The 25,399-nt window shown below is 39.6% G+C and overlaps 1 protein-coding gene across 1 annotated transcript in view; it reads right to left on the reverse strand.

Annotated features, from left to right (window-relative positions):
• sfrp5 (secreted frizzled-related protein 5) overlaps positions 1-24,541 on the reverse strand; it is a 42,490-nt gene extending 17,949 nt beyond the window's left edge. Inside the window, 2 exon segments of the mRNA NM_001004846.1 lie at positions 5,714-5,791; positions 23,723-24,541. Of these exon segments, the coding sequence (NP_001004846.1) occupies positions 5,714-5,791; positions 23,723-24,239 (595 nt within the window). The 5' untranslated portion in view covers positions 24,240-24,541.
• Positions 24,542-25,399: the final 858 nt, after the last annotated feature.

Here is a 25,399-nt window from a genome sequence, read left to right on the forward strand (position 1 = left end):
GCTCTTTTTAATGTAAGTAGCTCTTCATTTTGCAATTAAAATGGCTATTTGGTTGCTAGGGTCCCACATACCCCAGAAACAATGCAGTGATTTGGAAATCAGAATGGAAAATGAATATGAGAGAAAAAATAATAACAATAAAAACATATCCTTAAAGAGCATCCAGTGAGCCATATAACCAGCCAGTGTCACAAGCTCCCAGCTGGAAATTGAAGGGCAAGTAAAAACAAAAGAAATAAAAAAATAAGATCAAATAAATGAAATAATGCTGAGATTTGTAGAATCCAGGTTCAGAAATCTAAAACTGGAAGTCCAAAAGCTGTTACAGAATGATGATCTCTCCTACCCTGTCAGTCTATGAGAGTTTGTGTGTTCTGTGCCTTATTTACTGAAAGCAGATAACAATTTGCAATTTTCTTGATTATCTTTAATGAACCATCTGTTTATTGGTTATAGAGAGTCCCTGGCACCAAACTCTGAGTTATTCAGACCAGCTCCTCTCATTCCGTGAGCCAATAGGGATCATTTATGAACAGAGCACAAAAGATACATTTGCTTCCAGGCCTGGCTGCAATGGTAAATGGCCAATATGACCTGAAAGCAAGTAGCCTTTAGGAGCTGCTCCTGGAGTCCTACTCAAGGGTGAGCAAGATTGTTTTGATTCAGGTAGTAAATACAGGGCACATGTAAAAAATGCATAAAGGAGCCACAGTCCTTCATTTTGTATTGCATTCAGCTGGTAGACTTTGCTGCACCAGTCAGGCATGCCTAGATCTATACTTGTAAAACTGCTAAATATTACAGAAGTTGCTGTCATAACACTCTTGTCAAGGCTTATGAATGGGGTCCATCTGACCAGTAACTGCAAATTAAAAATATATATATATACTTATATATGCTTATACGTATGCACATACATATGCAAGACTTTCACTATACCTTATGTCTCATACTGTAGGAAGAGTTGTTGTTGTTGAAGTTTTTGTTATATTTATCTAGAGAAAAAGTGTAATTTTGCTCAATGGGCATAAAAGAATACTTGCTTCAAGTGGCACCTACTGATCAACCTAATGATTAGTAGAAGCCTAAACGGTCAGTCTTTGGGTTGGAGTCTTTTCTTCCAACATATTCAGACACCTGCCATTGGCACGTACTTTACCTCCTAGTGGAAACCTCACCAATATACATTGTGGAAAGCTCAACATACACTGTGGCCGTTATGTAAATCAAAGTATACATCTGTGTTATGTTGTACAAAATACTTAACTAAACCCCAGGGTTTATGTATGGTTTTGATTAAATCACATTCAACAAGTACTGTATTTATTTTAAGTAATTCAATTAGTTCACTGAATGAAGACTTTACCCCCAGGCGTTTGCCACACAAAGTCATTTTCCTATTGATTTAAACTCTATTCCAATCGCCCTCAGCAACCGCATGTCTCGTTTCTATAAACAATAATAAGCCGACTTCCTTCCTTCTCAAGCCTCTTTTGGCGAGAGATGTTTGAGAGATGACTAGTTAAACAATTTGCGGGGCTGTGATTTATGAAAACAGCGGAATGAAGATAGCTTAGAGGGATAGGCTTTAAAATAACAGCACTTTCTCACTGGCTTGTTTTGCCCAAAGAGCAATGAAACACAATATTCCTTGTTCATTCTCTGGCGTTAATTAGGAATGTCAGTAAAGTGGTGCTGCTTTGCAATCGGATAGTACATTGTCTTTATTATGACAGCGAATAATGTTGTTTCTTTTTTTTTTTTTTTAATAACAGTTTTACAAGATGCGGGCCCTGCCTGCACTATTAGATTATATTTACAAAGACTTATATGTGGTGGAAAGAATGCACTCTGTCTTCAAAGTGACTTGGCCTGACAGTGGCCAGAGCCAATCTGCTACGCTTCATCATGCTACTGAAAGGAATGGAAAGAACTCACCAACATAAAAGGGGAGCCGATTACGTGAGGAAGTTCTGGGGTGTGTATTACTCATGTCTATTATTATTCATGTCTAAGACACTCATGTCTTAAAGTGGCCATACACAGGCAGATTTAAGCTGCTAATTTGAGTCGGCATCTTATCTGATTGTGTCTCTAGGCCCCCCAATGGGCCCCTAATCGATATCTGGTTGAAAATCAAGCAGGTTTGATTTTACAGTCCTATCGGGGGTCGCAATAGGCTCTATGATGCAGTCCTCAATCTGACAGCCCCTATAACCATCATTTTAATTTGATCATTTGGTCATAGGGTTGTTTGCCCCACCTTGGGTGGGCATATTGGGAGAAGATCCGTTCGTTTGGCAACCTCACCAAATGAGCAGATCTTAACGTGTGTGGCCACCTTTACCTGCCATACTAACTAGACTGGAGCAACCATTCCTCATGCTCTCATGGCTACTTCCCTCTGGGAGGCCCCTTCTGTCACTGTGACTATTATTGCCTAGTAATACCAATTTCCAACTATTAAGGCTGCTTGAGGTAAAAAAAGGCCCCCAAACCCATTTCTCACTCTTTTAACCTATCCTAGTTCCTTCCTACCTATAAAAACCATCTCCAATCTACAACTCACATCCCCCACAATCCTTGTCTAGTCCTTATTCTTAAACTAGTTATAATTTTATTATTCTCCATTTCCAGGCTCGTCCTTTCTATGCACATATCCTGTGGCTTACAGAATTTCTTGGGAAAACAAGCTATACTTTAATTTTAGGCCTCTCTTCAATTACTACATTATAAATGATAGTATCCAATAGCAAGATGCATCAGATTGGTTGTTATGGGTTATTATACCTGGTGCAAACTTTACAACCTTTAATAGATTCTGCCAATAAATATCATAAATATCATAAAACAAAAATAGGGCAAATTTAGGAACATGGGTGCTAAACTGCATACGTGCATTTGTCAATAGCAACCAATTAGCAATTCTTTTTGGACAGTCTACTACAAGACTACAACTTAACTGCTGGCAAGTTAGAACCTATGTTAGCAAATGGGCCATAATGTTTGTATGTTTTACTGTATAAACAGTTAAGAACAAGGCACACAGAACAGTGGTGAATGTTTTCCATACGCAAAATTTAACTTCAGGGTGTTTTCTTTTTTTGCTTTGCCATCAGGACTAATTTTTGATGAGGAGAGAAGGGGACATGTGCTCTTAACCAGAAAAACCTGGAGCCAAAGCACCAACAGGAGGCTATTGGGGACTGTTTTAGCTCAGCAACAGCTGGAGGGATGCAAGTAGCGCATTACTGATGGATATCATTTTTTCATCCTCAGATTGGGGCCCCATCATTAAAGAATAACTCGGGGCCCTTTGTTGCTTGTAAGCAGTGAGTGATGTGCTTCTGCTCCACTAACCCTAGCCTGGCTAACATAAAATACCTAATACATATTCAAAATTTCAATTAAGTTAAAAATCATTCTTCAGGCGTTTTTTGAAATAAAAATTGGAATTAGGGCAGTACCTGTCAAATAAATGTCTGGAAGGAGAAAAAATATTTGGTTTCACCTCTCACATATGATATTCTATTACATGACAGATAATAGCCTTGCGCGTGTGTAATTATCAACAGAAGTCTCCCGAGGTGCTAATTCTTTCTTCTTTTCAATTTAATTAAATACCACAGTGTTCTCTCGGCTGAGGAAAAATGCTACATTTTAAACATAACTCCTCAGATATTAGATGTTTTTTCCAGAACAGCTACTTCTGTGCTAATATCATGTGCAAACCCAGGCTACAGATTGCAAAGGGATTCTTTCACACTGAGCCGCAGGAATAACAACTATCTGAGATACAAAACTGCTTCATGCTTTGGTTAAATGTCACTTTGTGCTAATTACTGATTACTATAGGTTTCCACATTGAATTTTAAGAATGAGTCCACATTTAATATTATTCCTTTAGTGGTGAATTATCACCAACTAGTTTAGATTTTAGTTATAGATAGCTAATTAAAATGTATGCTATGTGTGTGGGATGGGGACACTGAGGGGGGAGAAAGATTTACTAAATGTAATGTCCTTGGGAACATATGACCTTGTACTGAAAGTCTAATGCTCTTATTGGCTGCGGTATACTGGAATTCACTAGAAGATAGATAGCCAGGGCCTTTAATATTCCGGTTGCTCAGCCCACCACCAAACCTTGCATTTAACTTAAGGGTACTGGCACAAGAGATTTGTTACCCTTTACAACAGTGACCAGTTCATTTACATTCTACATTGTTGAGTAACTGGATATATAAATATAGTATAATCCAACCCTGATGGAATTTCGTCTGCCTTAAGGTGGCCATACACGCTAAGATCTGCTTGTGATGACGGATGGGTAGGCCCGTTGTTAGTGCCCATACACGGGTTGATAAGCTGCCAAATCGGTCTAAGGGACCAATTTCCGTAGCTAGCATCGGCCCGTGTATGGCCTTTAGGCTGGGATATCTAGTTAAAAACCTCTAGGCAATTTGACATTTTTCCAAATAATCCATGTCATTGTAGAGAGCTGATTATCCACCATACAAAGTAAGTTTGTATGGGGAATCTACTTCCACCTGTGCTAATCCAGGAATCAGATTAGGATTCGACCAGCTCCTCAGTACCTAGCCAAACCAAACTGAATCCTAAGACACATGGAGCTACTTTTCGCAGCTACAGGAATAGACAGTGCTGATAATTATCTCTACATGTGTTTTAGCAGAGACTATTTCTAGTATTGTCTATGGCAGAGTATTTTCTGACATTTTGGAGCCATGACAAGAAGCTGCTACTAAGTAGTTTCCTGTGTTTTAGCCCTTAGGGTGAAGTAACATGGAGCTACTAGTAGCAGCTACTTGTCACGTGTCAGAAAATACCCTGCCATAGACAATACTAAGAATTGCTTCTGCTAAAACACATGTAGAGACAATTATCAATAAAAGATCAGCATTGTCTATTTTAGTTGCCATGACAAGTAGCTGCTACTAGTAGCTCCGTCTGTCTTCACACTTAGGGCTCTGGCACACAGGGAGATTAGTCGCCCGCGACAAATCTCCCTGTTCGCCTTAAAGTCATGCTACTTTAACACAATAGACAACTCAAGTTCACTGTCTTTTTTCCAGATAATGCAATCTTTTTTAGATTTAGCTCAGATCTGAATACGTAAATAATGTTGGGACTCCGTTTGGTATTTAGTTGGTATTCATCTGAATCTACACATTATAGATTGGTACATCACTAATACTGTGGTTAGTGAAAGCCTGCTGTGCAGTGTATATTTAGGCAGATCCTATGTAGTCACTGGGCAGTCACGTTAAAGAGGTAGTGAAGCAGACCTTCACCCCAAGTTATGGGGATACCCTTTTATGCTAGAGCTGCATAATTTATCAGATGGTTACGCTATTGCAGAATATTTTATAGGACACCTAATGGACACTTTGTGTTTAAGATGTTCCACCACATACACTACATATACGCCCACAAAGCAGTTGCATACACATACAGAGCATATAGAATTATATGTTATTATCACTTCTTTCAAGCATACATGCAACACATGCAATGCAAACACACACACACACGCATCCTCCTTTACAAATATTATATTATTATACACCCAGGAGCAAAGAGTTACCTACTGACTATAGCCAATGGAATATATATATACACTCCTGCCAGTGCAAGGTGTTATTGTATATTTGTATTTTCCACCAAACATTTTGGGTGAGGATCTACTTACCAAAGTCACTTGCACAAAGTTGCACCCTCATTGTTTCGGACTTCTGTTCTATTTCACACTGAGTGCAAATCTTGGTCACTGCAATAACAAAATGACAGATTATCAATTTGTCCCAGAGTAAAGCATAGAATGTATAATAATTGTTCCACAATGCTGTGCTGTGCAGCATAAAATCCAGACCTTTGCAGCTGGTTTGCTTAATATGGAATAGTTGGCAGGAACTGTTTGGCTCATTGCTAAATTTATTAGCCGCCATTTTCACATAATGCATGGCACAGGCTGTGGGACACACTCCACAAACTGCTATTGTATATCAATTTACTTAATGTGTTCACTAGAGACTAGAGCTGTGCCAAATTAAAGGTCACTTAACTTGCTTTGAAAGCATCCACACTGTTCAGAATAACTATTCAGCCGTAGCGGTTGTTTTTCAAAAATTAATCAAAATCTGGCTCTTTTTGGTGGTCTTTTTAAAATAATTTTTCGGCTTCAGAGTTATTATAATGAGCAATGGAAAATAACTGCAATAGATTAAATAAATAGGACCAACTAAAGGCAAGGACAATGGGGTCATAATATTAGGTTGTATAGTTAGATGTAAGTAAGGGTGCTTTGGGTCAAACACAAGAACTTGCTGACTGCTCACCAGGCCCAGTGGTTCAGGAGAGCAGCCAACAACCAGGAGGTTCCCACCTCGATAACGAGCAGAGCCTTACAGTTACGATTTACTAAGTCTAACATAATTTGTTAGAAAGAAGAAGCATTTGTGGAAGTGATATAAGCACATCTACTGCTGGACAGTGGGGATGCAGTAGATATAATCTATTTGGATTTTGCCAAAGCATTTGATACCGTTCCCCACAAACGACTGCTTTCTAAGCTAAGGTCTATTGGTCTTAGTGAAGTCGTTTGCACATGGATAGAAAACTGGCTACAGGATCGGGTACAGAGGGTGGTTGTTAATGGCACATTCTCTACTTGGAGTAAGGTTCTCAGTGGGGTCCCTCAGGGTTCTGTACTGGGTCCACTTTTGTTTAATTTGTTCATAAATGACTTAGGGGAGGGTATTATGAGTAATGTATCAGTGTTTGCAGATGACACAAAACTCTGCAGACCAGTCAATTCTATCCAGGATGTGACATCCCTGCAGCAGGATCTTGACCAACTGGCAATCTGGGCAGCTAAGTGGCAGATGAGATTTAATGTGGATAAATGTAAGGTCATGCACCTGGGATGTAAAAATATGCAAGCCCCGTATACCCTTAATGGGACTGCACTAGGCAAATCCCTAATGGAGAAGGACCTTGGAGTCCTTGTAGATAATAAACTTGGCTGTAGCAAGCAATGCCAGGCAGCAGCTGCAAGGGCAAACAAGGTTTTGAGCTGTATTAAAAGGGGCATAGATTCACGGGAGGAGGGGGTTATTCTTCCCCTTTACAGAGCACTGGTAAGGCCCCATCTAGAATATGCTGTTCAGTTTTGGTCTCCAGTGCTCAAACGGGACATTATTGAGTTAGAGAGGGTCCAGAGAAGGGCAACTAAGCTGGTAAAGGGTATAGAAAGCCTCAGTTATGAAGAAAGACTGGCCAAGTTGGGTCTGTTTACACTGGAGAAGAGGCGCTTAAGAGGTGACATGATAACTATGTATAAATATATAAGGGGATCATATAATAACCTCTCTAATGTTTTATTTACCAGTAGGTCCTTCCAACGGACACGAGGGCACCCACTCCGTTTAGAAGAAGGGAGGTTCCATTTAAATATTCGGAAAGGATTTTTTACAGTGAGAGCTGTGAAGTTGTGGAATTCCCTCCCCGAATCAGTCGTGCTGGCTGATACATTATATAGCTTTAAGAAGGGGCTGGATGGATTCTTAGCAAGTGAGGGAATACACGGTTATGGGAGATAGCTCTTGGTACAAGTTGATCCAGGGACTGGTCCGATTGCCATGTTGGAGTCAGGAAGGAATTTTTTCCCCTCTGTGGCAAATTAGAGAGGTTTCAGATGGGGTTTTTTGCCTTCCTCTGGATCAACTTGTAGTTAGGCAGGTTAGGTATAGGCATTATGGTTGAACTTGATGGACGTATGTCTTTTTTCAACCCAACTTACTATGTTACTATGTTACTATGTTACTGACTTGTTGCACCCCATAGTGCTTTTGAAAGACAGCTTTTCTGCTACCCAAAAATAAAGTCTTGCAATTTCCGTTTCTCTTTACCCTCAGAAGTGCAACAGAGTTCCCAATGTGCCACCCAAACTGCAGAATAAGCACAAAGAACCCAACATGCAGAATCAAAAAGCTAACATAGTGGGAGAGTATCCCTAAAAATGCATTGATGAGTCGCTATACCAGTTTGGATACCCTACTCATACTGCCGGGCCAAAGTATATTTGATTGTTATTTTGTTTTTCTGCCAGGTTTTCAGACCTTTGAAACCCATCTCACCCTTAAAAATCAAAGCTGTGCAGTTAAAATCCAGAAATGTTTATCATCATGAAACAATAGGCAGCTTAATCTAGGATAATCACCATTAGTTTATTCATATTTATATCAGCAAAACATACCAGTATGTTAAATCATCATGGTTATATATCAAGGTTTAAGACCTTTATGAACACTCTACATTACAGTATGTATTACATTAATGGGAATCCTTTCAGTGCCAGTGCTATATTTTCTTTCTTTTTGCTTAAGGTGGTCATACATGGACCAATGTAAACTGTTGACGGACTGAGTTGGCAGCTGAGCAGCCCGTTTATAGGGCTTACCCAAACGATATCTGTCTGAAAATTTTCTAGGTGTAAATTTGGCAGGTTTAAATAAAATCCCACTGACACAAGGAGGGCATTGCTTTGCAGATAAGGTCTTTGCCCTGATAGCCTGTATCTCATCAATGTGCCAAATTGAAGGTGAGCATACTGGGAAATGTCCACTGGTTTGGCAAGGATCTTTCACTGTTTGGCTATTGGGCTAATATAGTGTATTTAAAAACAATACAGCATGACTTGTAGCCATCTGCTACAAATTTTGCTGCAGGACTTCATCTAAGATTCATCTAAGTATAATAACCTTATCTAAGGATTTTAAAAATGCTAGACACTGAGCTAGGCCCTGAACTATGTAGCATGGTCTGGTTTTTGCAATCAGAGAAACAAAGTGCATTTCTGTTTGTGCCAATCACTGTTTGCACCAGGAAATGACTGAGGAAGCAAAATCATTTATAGGGACAGAACACACAGGGACAGAGTGGTAGCAAAGGTTAAGATAAAGGTATACAAAGGAAGAGTTTCTTTATTGCTTTGCTATATTAATTATGAAAGTGTTGATTAGTAGCTATGAACACAGTAGGTGTCTTAGATATATTCTTAGAAAATAACATCCTATCTTACTGTGTGCTGCTTGGTCTCAGCCACTTTATAAACAAAAAAAATTGTTGTGCATTTTAACACAAATGATGCAAGTGGCAAAAAATTGACGTGCGTGGTTATTTTTTTACACGCGCAACTTTTTTTTTTGTTGCGTGGTGAATTTTTTCCACACCAAATTTTTGTTCCCATTTTGTGGAAAAATCCACCAATGTTGAAATACTTTGACACTTTTAAAGGTACAGTTACACTGGAGTAAATAGGCTGCAGTGAAGAACTAAACACTGTAAAGGAAGAGGAAAAAACCAGAGACTAAGGTTTTGCAGAAGGTGAATAAAAATGAAATGAGTACTAAATTAATGAGCACTTAGATTGCAAGCTCTATGGGGCAGGGACCTCCTTCCTACTGTGTCTCATACCACATGGCACTTATTCCCTGTGCATTTATTTATATTTATTGTTTTATTGTATTTATTTATTATAACACTTGTCCTTCCTGTGTTTAACTTTGTATTTTGTAAGATTGTTCCCTTGTGGCGCTTTATAAATGAAGTTATACATACATACAATGTCACTTTGTTTGCTTCCATTACCCAGCAGCAGTGTGAAGCCTGTAACTTTTGAAGAAGCCCTCGAAAGGAACGTGTCACTCTTTACATTCAGTAATACGTCTAATTGTAAAGGATTTATAATCTAAAGGTCCTGATAAGAAGTAACATGACTATAACGTGGAAGCCACAGAGCAAAGGCCTTGAGGTACAGTTGGAATGTGGCGTTGGCTGAGTGCTAAAAGGGCTCCATGTTTATCAGATTGTCAGGCAGGCAATCTTTCATCACCTATTACTGTTGGAAAGACACTTCAGTGCATGGGGCACCTGCTGAACATCACATTTCCAGCTTGGAATGAAACATGTCACTCAGGGCATGTACTCTACCATTGTGTGTAAATGATTAATAGATTGCGTGCTTGTGGAGTCATTGCACTGTGTATGAAATATCCTTTTATGTGTTTCTTTCAGACAGTTGTATTAACACTATCAACATTACTATCTTCAAAAGGAAACTTTTGCAATACAACCCTCATTTATTCTGCAGCATCTGGCCGCAGATGCGAGACATTCAAGCAAATGTGTTTTATATCTGTACAAGTAGATATGTCCTATGTCTACTGTGTCTTTCCTTAAGAAATCTGCAACTGACAAATGCAGCAGCTGTCTATTTTCTTTGATGGATCTCAGTTCTCTGCACCCTTAAGGATGGCCAATTCAAAGCTTGTTATTCTACAGCTGCTATCACTGCACTGCTCAGCAATTCAAAAGGCCACCCTCTTCTTCTTCTGGTCCATGTGTGATATGTGGAAAAATTGCAAATGTATTCCATGGGGAAACATCGTGCCACCATGGAAGCTGTCATGGAAGCATCATGCCAATCCTGATTTCGATCAGATTTTTTTTTTTAGGTGGAATCCTTCCCACAATGGTGTTGTGCAATCTCCAAAACAAAAGTGCAGCCTTTTGCCTTGGTGGATAATCACAAAGATGTTCAGATGTTCCCGAGAGTTTGACACCTCTGTGTTATTATTTGCAAACTCAATAAATTCCTTGTTCATTGCCAGTCCTATAGAGTTCAGAATCAGAATCCTATGCATCAAATTAATAATGAAAAAGTAAAAAGAATACACAGTTTGCTTCACATCTTCAAGTTTATCATATTAGAGAAAGCGTATATCCTTTTATACTCTCTGAATAATCACTCTAGTGTCTCTCAATCTGTGGGGGCAACACCTAAAACATTAGGGAAGCCAAATTTTACAGTATATACCCCAGTAACCCAAAAAGTTTTCCTTCTGGGTTGGTATACATTCCTCCAGAAAGCCACACCATTATCACCTCCCCCCCCCATCACTCCTAGGAGTTCCTTGTGAGCCCTGCGTGGGAGAATATGCAGTAGTGGACTACAGCACAAGGAATATCAGGGACTGTACATTTTTAAAGAAAAGATGTAACAGCCCAGAAGGCAAAAAAACTAGCAGTTATGTTTACTGGGGGGTGGGAATTCTCCCCACCAACAAGAATGGGCACAGCAGAATATATTTTTAGTTTGAATAGACACTACAGATTTGATTGCAGGATGGTCTATTAATTGACCTCCTAGGGTGCCATACATGCCAAGAAGGTTCAGCAATTACTAAATATAAATGTTTATATTTATTTACCCTCTACTAGCCAAATACATTGCAAGGGACACTTGCTGATACAGCTTGCAGCGGTTTGCAGAGATTATTTCAGTCACATCAGTCCTGCCCCAAACAAGCTTACAATCTACAGTAAGTTACTTACTAGTGCACTTACACAAAGGCACATTAGGATCAGTTTAGTGAGGAGCTAATTAAAGGAACAGTAACACCAAAAAATTAAAGAGCTTTAAAGTAATAAAAATATAATGCACTGTTGCCCTGCACTGGTAAAACTGGTGTGTTTGCTACAGTAACACTACTATAATTTATATAATAAGCTGCTGTGTAGCCACGGGGGCAGCCATTCAAGCTGGAAAAAAGGAGAAAAGGCACAGGTTACATAGCAGATAACAGATAAGTTCTGTAGAATACAATGGTGTTTTATCTGTTTTCTGCTATGTGCCTGTGCCTTTTCTCCTTTGAATGGCTGCCCCTGGGGCTACATAGCAGCTTATTTATATAAATTATAGTAGACTTTCTGAAGTAAACACACAACTTTTACCAGTGCAGGGCAGCAGCACATTATATTTTAGTTACTTTTATACACTTTCATTTTTTGGTGTTACTGTTCCTTTAATCTGCTTGTTTCTTTACAGTGTGGGGGAGAAAACCAGAGAACATGGAAGTTAAAGGTCAACCAGAGCAAGCACCTACAACTGCATGTACAGGTGTTTCTTGGGCAGAAAATGTAGTATGTAGGCACCTGTTCTTGCAGTGTCAGGCCATTTCAGTTCTGGGTTCTTCCCCACCATCATTAGTGGGCGTAAAACAGATTTTCAATAATATATAATAGATTTATGTGGTTTTCCTTTGTGTCTTTCCATCATATAGCTGTATTTAATCAGCTATGGCATTGCAACTCAAAAAAACCCTTAAATAAATGAATAGAATAGTACAAGTAAGGAATTAAAAAGCCAATACAATTGCTTTGTCATTGGCATGGGTTTACCTATAACTGCCAGAAACACAGTAGCAGCAGTCTATGTTTCTGTATTCCATACAATATATTCATGGTTAGTTTACTACATGGAAACCAAAATTTAATATAGATTACTTAGTGACATAGCTAGTTTACAGGGGATTAAAAATACATTTGTCCATCAAGTTCAGTCTCTCAGTATATAAAACCAACAGTTCATTGACCTAGAGGAGGCTCTGACTGTGATTCTAGAGCAGGAAAAGTCAATAATTATCTTTACTCCCTTAGTAAGCAGACAAAACATTGAACTCAGCATTTTGGGAAACTCCTATTATCTTTGTTGCTTTAAAAATAACAATAAGCAGAAAGGTTGCTACTAAAGGTTAAGGTGGACTGGGCACCGAGAGAAAACAAGGTGGGCCTGGGCCTTCATGGGCCTCGCTGACCCAGGACCATTGCATTTCTCCCTTCTAACCAGGAGCTGCGGGCACCAACACCTTCCTGATGGATGGGATCTGCAGGGCCCCCTCCCCCATTGGCTGAGATCTGTGGGCCCAGGAGGAGAGAAGAGTTATGCTGTGGGGCAGAAATTGCGATGGGGTACAGGGGGGCGAGTTCACACATTTCAGAGTTAGCGTTGGGTTGGGTCCCGGTGGGCCCTGGACACCCTACTCTGACACTGCTAAAGCTATTGGTTTACTCAATGTGCCCTGCTCTATTGATGTATTCAGTGACAAGTGTTTGAAGCATTCATGGGCAGGAGCGTATTACCCATTAGGGCCCATATCATTTTACTCCCAATTTTTTTTTAAAAAAATGCAGGACCTGGCAATAGCTAGGTTAAATCAAACAAATTGCACGTATGTGCACTGCGCATTACCCTGTATGCCTGCCCTGGCTGTGGCCCCTACTTCGCATTGCATCAGTGATGTCACTAGCGCACACCAGACGCAAACGTGATGCCTTGTCAATCATTCAGGGATAAGACATGCAGTGACTATGCATAGCGTTCATGTCTGGTGTCTGCCAGACATATCCGCAGACATATGTGCCACTTGTTCGTTTAACCTGGTTGCTGCCACAACCTTCTGCCAGGTCCTGCATGCTTATTGAGCCAGATGGGCTGCCACAACTTCAACCTCAACATGTCAGTTCCTGCTGCATCATGGACCTAAAGCCAGGCAGCCATATATTTATAATAATACAGACAGTAATGTCAGTAATGTATGTATAACTTTATTTATAAAGCGCCACAAAGGTACGCAGCGCTGTACAGTCTTACAGAATACAAAATTACACACAGGGAGGACGAGTGATATAATAAATAAATACAATAAATACATATATGTATATATATATAAGTGCCATGTGGTATGAGACACAGTAGAAAGGAGGTCCCTGCCCCGTAGAGCTTACAATCTGAGTGGTAATCCTTGTTCTCCCAGATTAAGGCCAGTACAAATGCTATGATGAGTGATATGAATTTTCTCAGCCCAGAGCACTGAAATTGTGCTACATACGTTATTTTGAGGTGAAGATATATACGTAGGGTTCTGCTTGCTTCTCCTGCACAGAGATTTATACGTGCCACTGCTGCCACTGACTAGCTGCCACAAGTTTGTCTAAGTTGTCTCCTGCTTCTTCTCCTGCATGGACATTCATATGTGCCACAGCTGCCACAGCCCACAGACTAGTTGCCACAAGTTTGTCTAAGTTGTCTTCTGCTTCTTCTCCTGCATGGACATCCATACGTGCCACTGCTGCCACTGACTAGTTGCCACAAGTTTGTCTGATGCCTCAGTGGGGCACAAAAAGGAAAGCTCAAATGTTTAAAGAGCAGCAGCAGGTGGCCGTGCTTAGTAACATTACTAAATTGGATATTTTAAGTCTGCCGAATCATCATCCAGTCCTACCCTTGAGCCAGCCCCAAGCTTTCTGTCAGAAAAGCACAAAGGAAAACCTTCTAATGGTAAGAACTGGTTTTATATTTTTTTAAATGTTCCTGTCTCTATCTACTCATTGTTATTGTTTTGTGTTCTGTTCAGTGATAGTGCAGTTGACACACTATCAAAGTACAATGTTTTAAGGTTGCTGCTTTTGATATGCATTTATTCAACCAGGTCTCTCTTGTTACATGTGTGGTATAAGCTTACCGGTTGGTTGTTTTTCTGATGTCGATTGATACCGCATGATATTTCATTTAAGTGTTACTAATAGTTAATAATTTGAAAGATAATTGTATATTTCTAAACTTTTAGTAATGGGAGTAGCCTAGAACATCTCATTAATCCGCCACTGTTCATGGGCCATCCTTAATAATGAAAGTATAATTGTAGCCACAGTGCATGCCATAAAATCCAGCTAGACTTTTTCCCTTAAATATTCTTCAAATGAAATCACAACCAGTTCCTTCATCTTTAATCCTTAAAAATGTGCAACTCATACCCCCTGGCAGATGGTAATAGCCATACATCTAGATATAAGGGTGCCCTTGCTATCACAAGTGCTATTAAAAGCCGGGGGACTGCCCTGGCAGCGCAGCCAGGCGTTACGCGCAATAAAAGCACTCAAATATTTCGTACAGTTCTTGGTTCTGGCAGTTTTAAAGCAACTACAAAAATGTCTGGAACCGATTTGCAAAAATATGTTTTCATAATTGTGGATTCAGTCCCACTCACATCATGACTATCCAAAATTCTTTTTTCACTGAATAAGCCATAATCTCTAGGCTTATGTTCTGAAAAAAGGCTATTCAAGTTAAAAAAAAAGGATCTCAGGTTCCAAGGCAATACTATACTAAAAGCCTCTTTAGGGACCAGTGACTGTATGTCGCTTCCTGATGGGCATCCCATTCGTTCTGATGAAACAGCAAAGTAAAGTGTCAATGAAAAACTAAAAATCCATTTCTAAAACAGTTTATTGGCATTTCATTAAATTTCTAATAAGTCACTTTTGGTAAGTGCATCCATAAATAAAAGTTTGCCCCTGGAGGAAGCTTTACTTATAGACGTAGCTGGGTGCCCAATGAGCATGTAAGGGTTTCATTAAGAGTCATGCAGAAGGTTGCAAAATATGCTTCACCATAGATCCCTATTAAAGCACAGAATTTTCATTTTATTGTTTGTAATATTAAAATAGTACCTACAAGCCAATGTAGTTCTTCTCCAATAAGATTTTCAAACCTGATAGATATCGCTTCGAGAGGGCCCTAATAAACTGCCATATGGAGGGACCAAATCCACATGTTTTATGGCCGCCTGTAGTAGTCTTTGTTTTCCAGACACTCCTGAGTAAAATATATTATCACACCAGTATAGTAAATCATATATATATATACACAGTATATACAGTATATATATATATATATATATATATATAAGCATGGAGTGACAGCACTCACAGGATTTTCACTCCATGCCTGTATAATCTTCTTTTGCACAGGCACCCAGGTATCATCGTTATTTTATGGTGTGCGGTTCCTAGCATTGTATATATATATATACACATATTAATACAGTGCTGTGTGCCTAACTGGAATTGAAATGACTGAAACAGCAACAGAGGAGACTGATAATTTCTAAACACAGTTTTAGGATTTGGCTCAGCGTAGAAAAGAGTTTGCGGTGAGGCTTAACTTTCTGACTCATAATAACTCTGTCCTTTCACCTCCTGAATTACCAGTACACCTCAGAACTTGCTGAAAGTTTTGGCCACATAGTGAGATACTTGACAAATGACTGTTTAATGTCAACCCACTTATCTAAGGAACAGACACAGTTGTGAAAATAATTTACAGTAAAAGCTTTTGCAAACCTATTAATGAGTCGGCTCACCCGAATGTTTTCATTATTCATTCCAACATAAACTCTCCTTATAGCTGAAGCAATCACTGGTATAATATAAAGTGCCAAGCTCTCCTTTAAAAGGTTAACCTGAGAGAAGCCATGGAAGGCCCTCAGTTTCTAATGTGATTTCTGTGACTTGTGTCTGTTGTTGTTACTAAATCATTTAATTCTCAAGAACTCAGGCAGCGATAGACAATTAGATGATTAGTTGAAGTTCTATGGACGGAGCTTTAAGTACTGTCAGTTGGGTAAAAATGATACAGCTATGGGCCTCTAAACTCTCCTGTGCTTGGTACAGTGCAACTTATCTACTTTGTCCATGCCATGAGGTGTAAAGAAAACATTTCATGTTTAGGAGAGATTATTTCTCATACAGCGTGTTCAAGGGACACATTTTAAAAAGTGATGGAAAGAATGCCCTCATCTATGATTTATGACTGAAAGTCTCCTTTCAGTTTATGGGAGTTTGGGGACAGAATACTGGTAAAACTAGCTCAGGATCATAGGCTGGTTTAGAGTTAATTCTTGTACAGGTATGGGATCCCTTATCCAGAAAGTTCCGAATTACGGAAAGGCCATCTCCCATAGACTCCCATAGACCATTATAATCAAATAATTCTAATTTTTAAAAATGGTTTCCTTTTTCTCTCTAATAATAAAACAGTTCCTTGTACTTGATCCCAATTAAGAAATAATTATTCCTTATTGGGGGCAAAGCAATCGTATTGGGTTTACTCAATATTTAAATGATTTTTAGCAGACTTAAGTTATGGAGATCCAAATTATGGAAAGATCCGTTATCCGGAAAACCCCAGGTCCCGAGCATTCTGGATAACAGGTCCCATACCTGTACTATACAAGGTAAAGAGTGACACGTGTCAAGTGGAGGCTGAAGAGCAACTGAGCAACTGTAAATGACCATTATGGTTCTAGTTGGAAAATATTTGGAGAAGATGGAAATTTGTTCAGATAAGGCTCATTTATGGACTCAATGTTCAACTAAGGATGCTCTAAATCCAAGATTTAGTTTGAACTGAATTAAAATCGTGCATTTTTGGATTTGGTGTATTGCTAGTTTTGCTCATTGTGCATTGGATTTGCTTTTGCAAATTAAGTCTTATAAAGGGTTACTTATGACTGCAAAGGGACTGAACACAGTGCAAAAAATTGGCGCAATCTACCATTTTTTTGCACATTGCACATGATCCATTTCAGAGCACACAGACATGCCAACTTACCCCTTGAATACAGCAATCCCTGATTTCAGCAGCCCAGTGTTTATGATGGGCAGGGGTGGGGAGGCAAGAGGAAAAGGCTCATACTCCCCCTTAGTGCTCACTTCTACCTGGGGCATACTAAATGTCCCTCACAGTTCAACAGCATAGGTTTATCTTGTGTAATAAGCTGTCTATATTCTCCTCCTGCTTCAAGTCAGGAATTCCCAGACTCCCTTGCATCCAAGCACCCTTTAGTTTCCACCACTTCTGAGCAGGCTGAACTTGTACACTTGCATTGAGCTGTAATACTGTATATGTACATTTATGGCTAAAGATCAACAAGGTAAAGAGTTTAACTTATTGCACAATGTCTGGATTTTAGAAACAAATCAGATAATTCTCATTAGGAAAAACTGCAATTATTTAATTTGCAGTATCTCCGTATTGGTGACACATTAGAACAAGGCCCATAAAGGCTTTCCAAAACATTATTCATCATCTCTGGAGTGTGTACGTTCCACTCCAAGCGACTCTTGCAAATTAAAGCCTTCTGCCTCCCTAAATCTACATTACTCTCTATGTCTATGCCTTTCTTTCTCATTGCTCTATCTAACATATAAATCTGTACAAAAAAGGTTTACATTTATATGGAGTTTGAGGGGTAATGTGAGAATGTTTTTATTAAACCAAAAGCTTTGAAAATACTGTATTTTGGCAGCAATCAAAAGGAAATAATAAAGGGTAATTTTGTAACTGAATTCAAGAATGCCTGTGATTTATGCAGGATAAAATCTATCAGATGTAAAAATCAGAACTGTTGTAGTGCGTTTGCATGGAAGCAAGAGGTCGAGGCTGAGAAGGGCAATTCGGTAACTAAAATGATGTCCTGAAATGTTTCACCAACACCCACATTTTCAGGATATACTTGTACCGGAGCACTTTTCAGCTTGGATCAGTGACATTTGTGTACATTTGTGTGATGTACCGCAAAGTATATAGTGAAGTGTCTGCAGAAACAAATCCATTTCCTTTCTAAATGGAGCACAATTGAGTTTAAATTGCACCCAAGACAAAACAGACAGAAAGGGCATGTGAGTATAGATTCACATTTGGTACTGGCTGCCCTTCACACGTAGGGGAACATTTACTAATCCACGAATGCTCTGTGCGTATTTTCTGCGACTTTTTCGTACCTTGCACGACTTTTTCGTACTTTGTGACAAAATTTATGCGACAAAATCGCATTGTTGCACCGAGTACGAAAGTTTCGGATTCATTCAAGCTTCGGTATCGTGACTTTCCTTGGGCCAGGTTGGAGCTGCAGAGTGCCATTGAGCCCTATGGGAGACTTTCCTTGGGCCGGGTTGGAGCTGCAGAGTGCCATTGAGCCCTATGGGAGACTTTCCTTGGGCCAGGTTGGAGCTGCACAGTGCCATTGAGCCCTATGGGAGACTTTCCTTGGGCCGGGTTGGAGCTGCAGAGTGCCATTGAGCCCTATGGGAGACTTTCCTTGGGCCAGGTTGGAGCTGCAGAGTGCCATTGAGCCCTATGGGAGACTTTCCTTGGGCCAGGTTGGAGCTGCAGAGTGCCATTGAGCCCTATGGGAGACTTTCCTTGGGCCAGGTTGGAGCTGCAGAGTGCCATTGAGCCCTATGGGAGACTTTCCTTGGGCCGGGTTGGAGCTGCAGAGTGCCATTGAGCCCTATGGGAGACTTTCCTTGGGCCGGGTTGAAGCTGCAGAGTGCCATTGAGTCCTATGGGAGACTTTCCTTGGGCCGGGTTGGAGCTGCAGAGTGCCATTGAGTCCTATGGGAGACTTTCCTTGGGACGGGTTGGAGCTGCAGAGTGCCATTGAGCCCTATGGGAGACTTTCCTTGGGCCGGGTTGGAGCTGCAGAGTGCCATTGAGCCCTATGGGAGACTTTCCTTGGGCCAGGTTGGAGCTGCAGAGTGCCATTGAGTCCTATGGGAGGCTTCCAAAATCGTGCACAGAAGGATCAAAGTCAGAAAGGTTTTCCCACTGTTTATAATCGTTCGGTACAAAAATTTCGGATCGCCAATACGATATTATCATGACTAATATGATTTTTTTGTAGGCATTTTCGTGATATTTGCGATCTTCAGAAATGATTGTATCCAATTCGAACTCATGATTTCATAAATGTAGCCCCTATTGCTGGATTGGAAATGTGGCTCTTACCACCTGTCACTGGACAGGCAGTAATTATAGGGCTCTGCGTCCACTGGGGCTCCCTAATTTAAGGGATGGGTAGGTGACAGGAGGGAAATGCTAAGGGGCTTCCTACCATCTGCCCCTCATGGATTCAGTCCAAATGCAGGCAATGCTGTATTCACAGGAGGAACACAGGGCAGTGTGCAAATTGCAGAAAACATGGCAGATTGTGCTAGACTTTTGTGCAGTGCTTTGAACTCTGTACTGAAGTAAGTAAATTACCCCATTTATCTTTTTAAAGTAATTAGAAACAAAAAGCAATTTGAATAGCCTTCAGCTCATGTCATTCCTGCTAATTCAGTTACAGAGTGTTAGCCTAAAGTGCCTCATTACAAACCAACTACAAATGGGTGTTAGGGCTCTGGCACACGGGGGAGATTAGTCGCCCGCGATTAACTCCCTGTTCGTGGGCGACTAATCTCCCCGAGTTGCCTACCCCTGCCATCCCACCGGCGAACATGTAAGTCGCCGGCGGGATGGCAGACGCGGTGGGGCAATTTCAGGGAATCGCCGAAAAAGACTCGCGAGTCTTTGCCGCGTCTGCCATCCCGCCGGCGACTTACATGTTCGCCGGTGGGATGGCAGGGGTAGGCAACTCGGGGAGATTAGTCGCCCGCGAACAGGGAGTTATTCGCGGGCGACTAATCTCCCCCGTGTGCCAGAGCCCTTATTGTATATGGCACTAAAAGGAGATCTAAACCCTCTAAAAGTCTGCCCAACTGTATCCAATTGTTCTTTAAAGTAGATGACCAAAACCTCAATTACAGATGTGAGATAAAGAAAACTCAATTCATGAGTAAGGATGTTTCTTTTCAGTACAATGTCGGCCATATTGGCTAGTTTTAGCTTCATAATAGATGCATCTTGCCATGGTGCCCACAACAATGTTAAATATCTAAATAGTTTTATTAAGTAACTATAGGGTTCATTTATGAATGCAAAAGCAAGTGTGCCCAAGCTCAAATGGACAGAAGGCTCTGTGAGAGTATTCACAAAAAGCACTTGCATCCAAACACTCTACCTGCATTGTAGTATAGTTGCGCCTGGAACCCGAGCCTCTCTCCTGCCCCCTTGAGCACACTGAGCAAAGTGAGCCTGTTGATACCTAGGGAACCCTGGCGCCACTGTCGCCTTAAACATGCCAGTAATTCCAGGGCTCCGTTAGTGTGCCACATCAATAGGTGCAGTGCCAGAAGGGCACCATCCCCACTATGAACATTTTAGCCATAACTTCCACCTGATTGTTGGACACAATGACGCTGGAATTGTGGGGAAAATGCTACATTGTAGGCAAGAGACATGGGGATTTGGGTCCAAGATTGCAATTCACACACTGCACTTACAGTAGCTAATGACCCCTTGTGTCTTTGTTCTGATATCTACTGCTTCTCAGATTAAACGGCCATTCCCTCCCATAAACTTACTGTTTAAGTGTGATTACTAGAATTATATGTATGTTAATTTCAAACAATCCCAGTTATTTCAGGAAACTTACATTCTTTAATGGTTCTTACTGTCCAGCCTGGAGATGCAGGTGGTGTATACTTCCTGGAGTCTTATCTTTAAACAGGTTTCTACCACTTATACTTCTGCCAGGTTAAATCTGCCCATGAACACAGTGATATAGTCAGGAAATCCAGTCATTTGTCTTTGAATTGCCCAGCCCAGCCATAACTCAGACAACCCCGCAGCAGGAGAAGCCTACACCCCTGCACAGACTCTTTGTGAAATTGTTTTTTTTTTAGCCCATGGGCTTAATGACCCGATCAGAGTAATTTGCTCTTAAACATATGTGAATCTAATTGTTTAAGCTGCAGGCCAAATGACTAAGTCATAGGGAACTCAGCCCCTGAGTGGCCATCTTAACACCAATGGCAAATGGGCAATTCTGATGGCATTACTGTGGGCCTCTTAATTTAACCCCATTTATCTTTTAAAGTAGATGGAATAATATAACACAAATAATTCCATGCAAATGAATATAATCCAAGCAATAAATGATAACATTATCACAAGTTGCTTTTTTATCTGCATTTACACTACTTTCATGAAGAAAGGAAATAGCAAAACCCATGGCTGTTCTTTCTCATGTAACTGTCTACATATGAATTTGTGAAAAGGCTAGCATCACACAATAAATAACATTGGGTTCAAACTGCCCCGTTGTGGTAGCTAATCAAATATATTCCATTAATTGCCTGTTCTTGAATGGCCAAAGCAGAACTAGTGATTGTGGCTACCAAACTAAGGCTAACCAAGTAAACATCCTTTCTAAGTCTAATCACCAAGACAGATTTGTTGAGAAAATACCAGGGAAAAAAACTGATGAAAAACAGGGAGTAATGGCTATGAAAAACTCTCCCTCTGATAAATATATCTTCTGCTGGTCAGTGGTCATAATTATAATGACTTGGCTATTGTAGGATAGTGAGACAAATTCACTGCAGAAGCTAAGGTTGCTGAGCAATATGGCTATCCATGTGTGTGGGCAGATTGTGCATATATTCAACCAACACAATATTTAAAAAGTAAAAACCTTGGAAGTAAAAAAAAACTTGTAACACTTTTAGCAAAATATTGGTAAAAATATGTATTTTAACCTGCTAAATTTCCATACAACTTGTGCCATTAATGAAGAAAGGAGACCTGACACAAATTTCTATCTGGAAAAGTTTTGTAATGCAAAGAATGCTGTACCATCTGCACTTATTGGGGGACTTCTATTTTGTAAAGGATAAAACTATTTTCCTTTAGGTTTCAGAAAAAGGCTCGGTGCAGTCCATGCAAACAGGCTCTTTATGTTGCAAAATAATGTAATTAAACCACAGTTTATCATCATGTTTTGATCTTGGCTTTTCGGCTCAGATTCTGTGCACCTAGTAAATGTATTCTGCTCACATCGTACTTCTGGGAACAGTCTGCTTTCTTATCTGTCTCGTGAAAAAAAACCCGTCAGTCCTGGAATGTCGTTTTTTTCCCCAAAATTATTAGAAATGACTGTGCGATCACCATCATAAAGTACTGTTCCTTTGTTGGCAGGAGGAAAAATCAAGGCTTCTTTAAACAATTTCAAAAGTTAAAATGAAATGAAGCAAAATTTGGAGTTGCAGAACAGCGCCGGGCATGAAAGACTTAAAGAAAGACTTGAAAGTCATATGACGTCTTAATGCACTGTGTAATATCTGATTTTATCTGCCGCGCTGACGGTGATAATTACAGCGAAACTGAAAGCTGTTCTTTCACCAACTTGTTAAGAAGAAGAAAAAGAGTCTGCTGAATAATTCTTTTTTTTATTCAGTTTATAGCAATGTGCTTTTTTAGAATTTGTCTTTTCAATTTAATGATAAATTCTACTCGTTTTTTATCATCAACTGTAAAAATGGAGATTCAGTCCATTGAAACATTTGTCAGTATGTTTCATAAAGTAAAGAAAAAGCCTTGCAATTTTATTTTATTTTTCTTTTTTTTCACCTGTTTTTAGAAGCTTAACCCTTTTTTTTTTGCACTTACGTCATTTATAGTGAATGGTTCGTTGGATATATTTAAGCCAATGACCCTACCATGTAAAAATAATTGCATTCTATCATCCCTTTTATCCCAAATTCTCTGTTACTAGCATTGTCTTGGCTCATTTTTTATGTTACCAAGTAGCAGTTCTTGTAAAAAAAAAAACTAATATAAAGTTATTAAACCTGCTTCTATCTTTTTACATTTCCCATTGTATATACAAAGATTTAATAAAAAATAATTTTACTTCTCTGCCTACAATTACTGTGTTCCCCCCCCCCCCCCCCCCAAATAAAAAAATATAATTTAATTATGTAATCAAACACAAAAATATATGTGATCTTTGCCAAGTGTGTGGAGTCATGGCTATAAAAATATAACAATCATAAAGATATCAGAAATCTGAGTCATTTATATGGTCCTAACAACAGCTTAAATATTGCCTTTACCCAAGTACACAGTGACTTCATATAATAACATAATGGAAATAATTACATACATTTTTCAGTATTGTCTATGAAGCTCAGACATATATAACAATTCATATAGGACACAAGGTGTCTGTTTTTCAATTCCCTTAAATAATGATTATGGAAATATTGCCCATGCCTTGGAGGCAGTACACAGTGTACCTTTGCCCTGGTATACTTGAAAAAAAGCATTTTCTTAAGGAAGGAAGTATTTTACCTGGTGGCTGAGTGACTTGTTTGCTGCCAAACTGCACAGTGATGCACAGATCATTATCAAGAGGGAATTTATTGCAGTTCAACATCTCTGGCCAAGGGAAACCATAGGATTCCATAACTGGGGCACAGCTGTCCCGCACTACCTCGCATAGTGACCGGCATGGATAAATGGGTCTTTCCAAGCAAATGGGAGCAAAAAGGGAGCAGAGGAAGAGCTGAGTATCTCGATGACACCGCTTGGCCAGTAGAGGCACCCAGCTGCTGGCTTGCTGCTTCACCTCAGGCATGGTCTCGTGGTCCAGCAAATTAGGCAATCGCATTTTTTTATAGCCAACATTATGGCAGAGATGGAGATCCGAAGGGATGTCTATGCATTGACTCTGTTTAGTATAGAACCGTCCGTTCTGGAAGTTGTCCGACTGCCAGCTGTAATAATCATATTCTTCTGCAGAGCTCCAAAGAACCAGCCCAAGTATTAAAGAATTCACCCAAGCCAAAATATTCCACTGAAATCGCATGATTTCCCCCAAAGGTGGACAAAATAAAATGTATAAATATTTAAACCCAAAAGACTTATCCTATTGATATAGGATTTCTGAATAATTAAAAAAAAATAAAATAATATATATTATTCTAAGAAAAATAAAGTCCTCCCACTTTGTGGTTTAAAGAGTTACCAAGCAGTGGCCTGGCTTTCTCATTCCTTCCTACTATTTCACTCTCCCTTTCAGTCTCGCTAGACCTTTCTGCAGCTGTAAGGAGAGACAGCTGGAGCTTGTATGCTGCACAAGAAGTGCATTAAAAGTCTGTGCTTGTTGCCTGCTTCCCAACTCTTTCCCCAGTTCAGGGAACCTTAGCACCACCCACCTCTAATCTTTTAAGTGAATCCTGAAGGATTAGCCAGCAGCCAATCTACAGTGGCCATGCCTCCGCCTGCTGCTTGGACTCAGAAGTCTGACTCCATGTGTGGATATGACAGCCATACACATTTCTCCTTCTGTGCAGCCAGACTCACTGATACAATCTTGTCTAAGGAAAGGCTTGCATTTTCCTAGCAGCTTTTCACCTGTAGGCATAGGGTTTGCACTGTGTATCTCTTTAGACTCATTTAGGAGCTATTCACAGCATTCATTATGCTGTTTTATGTAAAAAAAAACTTCCATTGTAGGTTTATATTTTTATATTTTTAGTAGAAAAATGCAGAATATACAGAAATTTAATGAGGAATATATTGAGATATTCATAGTAAAAAAGAGTGACCAAGGAGAAGATAAGAAAGAAAGGAAGAAAGAGAAAGAAAAAAAGAAAAAAAGAAAGAAAGAAAGAGAAAGAAAGAAAGAAAGAAAGAAAGAAAGAGAAAGGAAGAAAGAAAGAAAGAAAGAAAGAAAGAAAGAAAGAAAGAAAGAAAGAAAGAAAGAAAGAAAGAAAGAAAGAAAGAAAGAAAGAAAGAAAGAAAGAAAGAAAGAAAGGAAGAAAGAAAGAAAGAAAGAACAAAAGAGAAAGTTAAAAAAGTGTTTCTAAAGATTTTCATATGACTCAAAAGTATAATTTAGCATGACTTTAGAAAGTTTACATAGGCCCATTAATATATAAAGTAGTATAAATACAAACAATTATTTAAAGGTGTTGTTCATATGATGTGGAGAGTGATTTTTTTGAGACAATCTTTGGTTGGTTT

This window comes from Xenopus tropicalis, chromosome 7 (genome assembly GCF_000004195.4).
Source record: "Xenopus tropicalis strain Nigerian chromosome 7, UCB_Xtro_10.0, whole genome shotgun sequence".
In the NCBI taxonomy this organism is placed as follows: Eukaryota; Metazoa; Chordata; class Amphibia; order Anura; family Pipidae; genus Xenopus; species Xenopus tropicalis.